Below are 6711 nucleotides of genomic sequence, written 5' to 3'. Positions count from 1 at the left end.
TAAAAGAGAATCACAGGATTACAGAGTTAGACCTCAAGAGCCCTACATGCTCACCATATGGATGAGGAAGTAGAGGTATAGAAAGGTTAAGTGACTTGCCCAGTGTCACACAGCTAGTGAGTATCTGAGGTAGGATTTAAACTCAGGTCTTCTTGACTCCAAATTCAATACTCTACAAGAGTCTAGATTAACCCCAAAGCTTGAACAAAGACCAAGGATTCATGAAAAGGGCAATAAAATTATAGATTTGGAGGAGATGAATCTAAAGCAGAGGAGAAAAAAAGATTATACAGTTTCTTCCCCACAAAGGGCATCAGAAAGAGAAAGAATGTAGTCAATATTTTATACATGGGTTCAAGTCCCAGCTCTTTATCTTACTAGCTGTAGGAACCTAGGCAAATCGCAATCTCTATGCCTCAGTTTCCTCATTCACAAAACAAAGATTATTTACACTACCTGCCTCATAGTTTTTTTGTGAGGATTAAATGAAATAATAAGTAAAATGTCACCTACTCAGAAAATTATAAAAATATCAACTATTATGATCATAATAACCATTCCTTAGACTGATGCTGTCAAATAATTAATAAATAACCACAGAAATACAAAGATCAAAATGCTAGGATTAAGTGAAATAATGTACACCTCAGGCTATATTTCCAAAATCAAATCAGACTGTCCTTAGGGTTTATGGGAATGTTATATTTCTTTCAGTCTCTTTCCACTGGTTCTTACCCAAATTCCTACAGGGGTCGAATGCAATTATAGTTTCTTCTAAGATGTGTTGATAGTTTCAATTTTATAGAAATCAAGACATAAGTAAAAACATCTTAATGATAAAAGTAATACTTCCAGAATGTCACTTCATCATCATCATTTTTTTTTTGAAGAAGGAACCTCTCGATGCCAGAGAACTTTTAGATACTCTTCCAATAAAGAAGTTTCCAATGTTTTATGGCAACATTCCAAGTAACACAAATAACTATGGGAAAGGACTCAAATAGTTATTACTCAGTCTAAAAAAGAATATGAAATGTCCCAAAGAAATCTCCTACTTATAAAAATAAAAATGTTCTCAGGAAATCCAAATACCATGCAATGCTTTGGCCTTAACAATATTTATTGTTTATAGTACTCATTTGATAATTAACATTCTGTCTTGTGAAAGTTCTAATGTAGAGTTGTTATTTAAATACTATATTGTTATTTAATTTTTCATGTGTTTGTGTCTTACCTCTTTGTAAACCCTGAAATGCAAGAGAAATGTGAACTACTATCATCTTTTTAATTATCATTATCTTTTTTATAAGGAACAGCCTTTTAAATAGTTGAGGTCATTTTAAACTTTACTTCTACTTTTCAAGTTGAGAAGATTCTCAATGTAGGAGCACCTTTAAGTCTGATGTGCCCACTTATTCTTTTGTCTTCCTTCAATTCTGACCTCCTTTCTTTCCTAATTTCCCAGGCTGTTAATATTCTCTCCTTTATGTTTACTTACCTGCATTTACATGTTGATTTCCTACCTCCCTTCTTCCCAATGGAATGTAAATTCTGTTAAGGGCTGGAACAACTTGGTTTTTGCCTTGTATTCCCAAAGCATAATAAATGTTTGTTGAATTGGTCTTAATTATTCAAGTTATCATAAGAAACAGTGATTAGAATAGGAAATGATAACTATGAAGTTATGTTATGTTCTGGGTATGGAATTCATCATCCTTACATGTAATACTTAATAATATCACAGTAAAAATTTAGAGGACCTAGGTTTAAATCCAGATTTGGACAATTCAACAAAGATTTATTAAATATCTTTTATGTTCAGGTCACTGTACTGTGGACACAATAACAACAGCAAAAATGAAACAATTACTGTCCTCAAGGAGCTTACATTCTATTTACTAGCTATGTGACCATGACCATAGAAGACCATTTCACCTCTGTGAGTATCAATTCCTCAAATGTAATTAAGATCTCTTTCAGCTCTAAGTCTTGTGATCTTATAATTTTATTTGGTAAGCTTCTCATATGAGATGGTACAAAAACATTTACTGAAATTAACATAGGGTACATTCAACCAACATTTCTTCCTTGTCTAAGTAGAAGGGCACTTTAACAGAGCAGGAAATAAAATTCCTTTAGCTTGAATGATTCTTCAGAAAGCAATGTTGACTTTTATGTAGTATCACTGTTCTGGGTGATCAGCTAAATGGATTAATAACTTATTTTGTTGCAGGGGGGTAGGATGGGGAGCAAAGTTGTAAGAAGATTTTTTTAAACTATTAAACTTTATATTTCAATTAACAAGCATTTATTCACTCTCTTTCCCACCCTACCCACCACTAGAAAAAGGAAAAAAGTCATTTTGACAAATATGCATAGTTAAAATAAAATATGGACAGGTTGACCATGTCCAAAAATGTAAACTTTTGCACCTTAAATCCATTACCTCTATGTCAGTAAGTGTGCAACATGCTTCATTAATTCTCTGGATGGACTGCTAAATCTCTACGCTGTTCATTCTACAGCCCTCCCTTTATCTTTCCCCATCAAACATCACTCTTTAAGTTTACTGAGATAGGTACTGCTGTGATCATCATTCTCTTTTGCTCCCCAAATTGGATACTACATTTGTTCTTTTCTAATTCCCAGAGATTTTTCCTGCTTATGACTTCTAAAAATTAAGAGCCTGACAATTTGTTGGTTATCCTAAGGTTTCCATGATCAAGTCTTGTTGAATTGATATGATTATTATTTATTAAACCTATATTTTGCCTTATTTTAAGTTTAGTTATGTACCAGAACTTATTCTTAAGAAAACTGTCATGTTTTAACATGAATATCTGCTATGGATCTTGTGACTATGAAAAACATATGGAAGGTAAAAGGTACATTTAAAATTTATTGACTAGGACCCAGATAACTCAGAAACCCAGAACCCAGAAAAAATAAACAAAGATATGACCATAAAGACACATGTACACACACCCCTAAATAGAATTTTCTTCAAAGACATGGAGAAATAAAATAATATACTTCATTGTTTTACCTGATAATGATTGGCTTGTACCATATGTTGTGGACTAGGATAAAAGCCTTCACTGGATCTTGGGCTAGGATAACCAGGTCGGCTGGGCTGTGAACAAATTATAAACAGTGGTAAAAAGATGAATATATCAGTTACTTTAACAATCTATCCCATCAAATAGCATTTACTGAAGAGATTGTAAAAATATGCCTCTTTAAGTCAAGGGAGTCAATGAGGTCCAGGGAAAGGAGCACTGGGCTTAGAGTCAGAAGACCTGGGTTTGAGCTATGGCCCTATCACTCTGTGAAAGATACACCCTTTCTGAGTTTCAATTTATTTTTTTAAAACCAATTTATAAAACGGGGACAAAATTCTTTTTTTGTTCACCTTTACAGAGTGAGAACATGGATGAAAAACATTTGTAAAAATAAGGTATTTTGTTTGTATCCTCAGGGTCTGGAATACTGCTGGACACACAGAAGGTTCTTAACACATGAGATAATATGATTGAATGAAGAATTGTCAGATTATTTAATATGATAAATGGTTTAACAGAAAGGACATGAGATTGAGAGTCAGTAAATCAGAGCTTTGATCCCGGCTTCAGTTTAGTGACTTTCTGGGCCTCAGTTTTGTCGTATATCAAATGAAGGAGTTAGAACAAATAACCTCAAATATTATTTTCTTTTCAAACATTTTATAATCTAGTTAAGAGAATTTATATTGAAATCTAAGTTAAAGAATCAGGTGGAATTCTTTAACCTGGAACAGAAAAAGATAAAAAGTGGTAAGTAAACAGGGGTCACTGACACTGAGGTGAAAAGAAAAAGGAATGGGTTTTAAGCACAGCAGGAGGGAAAGAAGATAGTTTTTATGAGGAAGAATTTCTAAATAGGGAAAGGGTTATCAAACGAACAGAGTAGGCCTTTCCCTTCTGTATGCTGAGGCATTCTAGTAGCACTGGGAAACCAGTCTAAGAAGTTATAGCAAGGACAGTTTCAGTTCAATACAAAGAAGAATGTTGTAACAATTATGTTTTTTTAAAAAAATGGCATGGGGAGTTACTTGTAACAGGACCTGTTTAAGTGGAGAATGGATGACTACTTGTCATGAATGATGCCTAAATTCAGTGTTTTTTCACTTAAACCATGCTCTATTGTGAAGGAGTAGAGAGACCCAGTATGGTTGGTGGGAGAAGACTAGAAAAATTACTTATGCAAAGACTCCATATCATTCCCTGATTCAAAAACCTTCAGTAGCTTCCTATTATTGAAAGGATAATACACAAACTCCTTATCCTGGCATTTAAGACACTCTACAACCTATTAACTATTTTTCTAGCCTCATTTCATATTACTCCTCACTGATTATGAGCCAGCACTTAGCACAGTGCCTAGCACACAAGTACTTAACAAATGCTTCTTGACTGACAGACCTACGTTCCCTATATTTCAGTCAAACTGAATCTTATTTTGTACTTTCACCTCTGTCTATTTGCACATACCATCTCCCTATGCTTGAAACATTCCACTTACTTCCACCTATCGAAATACATCTTAAAACGCTTTCTTTAAGACCCAGCTCAGGTACCACTTCTTCCATCAAGACTTCCCTGATTCCACCTCCCATAGATGAAAGTGGTCTTGTTACCTTTTACTTTATATCATATTAATCTGTATGCATGTCATATCCCTATTGTTAGATTATAAGCTCCTTGAGCATCTGTAATTTTTCACTTTTGTATCTTTAGGGCATGATATAGTACTCTGAACATAACAGGAACTTAATAAATATTTAATGAATTGAGTTGAATGTTTTACAGGAATACCATGCTTTAGTTGAGGACTGGATTATTATGATCTCTACGATACCTTCAACTTAAGAGTCTATGATTCATTGTTAGATGCGTCAATATTATACTGACAGAATGGAAAAATTTTACTGGGGCAAATATTCCCAATATCTTAGTTATGAAAGGACGTCACATCTACAAACCCCGCCACTCAGATGGGGACATCTGGAACACAAATAGGTATGTCTTTTGACTTAAATTCAAAAGGCTGATTTTTTTTCCTCCAAATATATAAGCAAAATACACCCCATAACAAAATGTGTGTTTTCTGCTTCTCTAACTAAAAAAGAGATGGGAGGAGAAAAAACAATCCAAATTCTTTTATAAGACACTTAGAATCTCAGAACTGCATGAAACTAAAGAGGTCATCTGGTATTAATGCCCTCATTTTACAGATGAGGAAACTAAATTATAGAGAAGTGGTTTGCCCAAGTTCACCTAGATAGTTAGTGGCAGAATTGGGACATAGAGAATCAACCATGTGAATTATCTGTTTGGAGACTGGGGTGGAGGTGGGGGGAGACGATGCCTTTGGCCAATACCTCTAAAAATGGTTTAGCAATAGCTCCCAGTTACCTAGGTTTGCAATCTAGGTGTCATCCTCAACTCTTTACTCTCTCTCACTCTCTCATATCCAATCTGTTGCCAAGACTTGTTGATTTTACCTTCACAACATCAAGTGATGATCAAATGAGATAATATTTGTAAAGTGCTCAGCACAGTGACTAGCAAATTGTGGGTGCTTAATAAATGCTTATTCCCTTTCCTCCCTTCTCCATAACATCTACATGCTCCCCCTCCTCTCCTCTAACGCTACTCCCACTCTGGCACAGGCCCTTATCACCTCACATCTGGACTACTGCAATAGCATGATGGTTGATTCCCTGCTGCAAGGTTCTCCGCACTACAGTACATTGTCCACTAAACTGTCAAATTAACCTTCCTAAGGTGCAGGCCTGATCATGTCATCTCCCATTCAGTAAACTCCAGCAACTCCTTATCACCTTCAGCATCAAATAGAAAATCCTCTGTTTGGTGTTCAAAGCCCTTTATAACCTGGCTTCTTCCTACCTTTCCAGTCTTCTTGCACCTTACTCTTCCCCCTCCCCCAACATACTCTGTGATCCAGTGACACTGCCCCCTTGTTGTCCCTTGCACAAAACACTCCATTTCCCAACTCCAGGCATTTTCACTGCCTGGCCCCCATTTTCAAAATTCTCTCCTTTTTCATCTTGCCTCCTGGCTTTCTTCAAGTACCAGATAAAATCCCACCTTCTGCAGGAAGCCCTTTCCTAATGCCCCTTAAAGCTAGTGCCTTTCCTCTGTTGATTATCTCCAATTTATTCTGTTTATGTTGTTTCTACATAGTTATTCACGTGCTGCCCCCCTCATTAGACTGTGAACTCCTTTTTGCTCTTCTTTATATCCCTAGGCTTAGCACAGTGCCTGGCACATAATAGGTGCTTAATTGGGGGGTAGGGGTGGAGAGGAAAGGTAATTAGCATTTGTATACTGACTATGGGAAAGAGAGGGAGAAAATCATTAAGAAATACATGTAAAGTCTGGGTCTTGATACTGCATCAACCATACCATGCTATATATTAACCTTAGGAAACACAAAGGGAGGTTTATATGTTAATGGAAGGAGCAATGATTTGGGATCCTCCAATGCAGGGATAGCTTCAGATAAGGTATTCCATGTGAATTATATTAAATACTTTCATAATTCTTACAACCTTTCCAGTTCTGTCTATGATCTGGTAAGTCTGTGATGATGATGTAGATACACACACACACACACACACACACACACACACACACACACACACACACA

The 6711-nt window shown here is 35.8% G+C and overlaps 1 protein-coding gene across 1 annotated transcript in view; it reads right to left on the bottom strand.

The window, feature by feature from the left end:
• The window catches only part of PTK2 (protein tyrosine kinase 2), a 304848-nt gene that overhangs the window by 49230 nt on the left and 248907 nt on the right, over nt 1–6711 (bottom strand). Inside the window, exon 23 of the mRNA XM_027845408.1 lies at nt 3047–3133. Within this exon, the coding sequence (XP_027701209.1) occupies nt 3047–3133 (87 nt within the window). The remainder of the gene's footprint in view (nt 1–3046; nt 3134–6711) is intronic.

Source organism: Vombatus ursinus, unplaced genomic scaffold (genome assembly GCF_900497805.2).
Source record: "Vombatus ursinus unplaced genomic scaffold, bare-nosed wombat genome assembly UNPS02005236.1, whole genome shotgun sequence".
NCBI classification, from domain to species: Eukaryota; Metazoa; Chordata; class Mammalia; order Diprotodontia; family Vombatidae; genus Vombatus; species Vombatus ursinus.
Note: the sequence above shows the minus strand (reverse complement) of the source record. Positions and strands in the feature narration are given on the sequence as shown.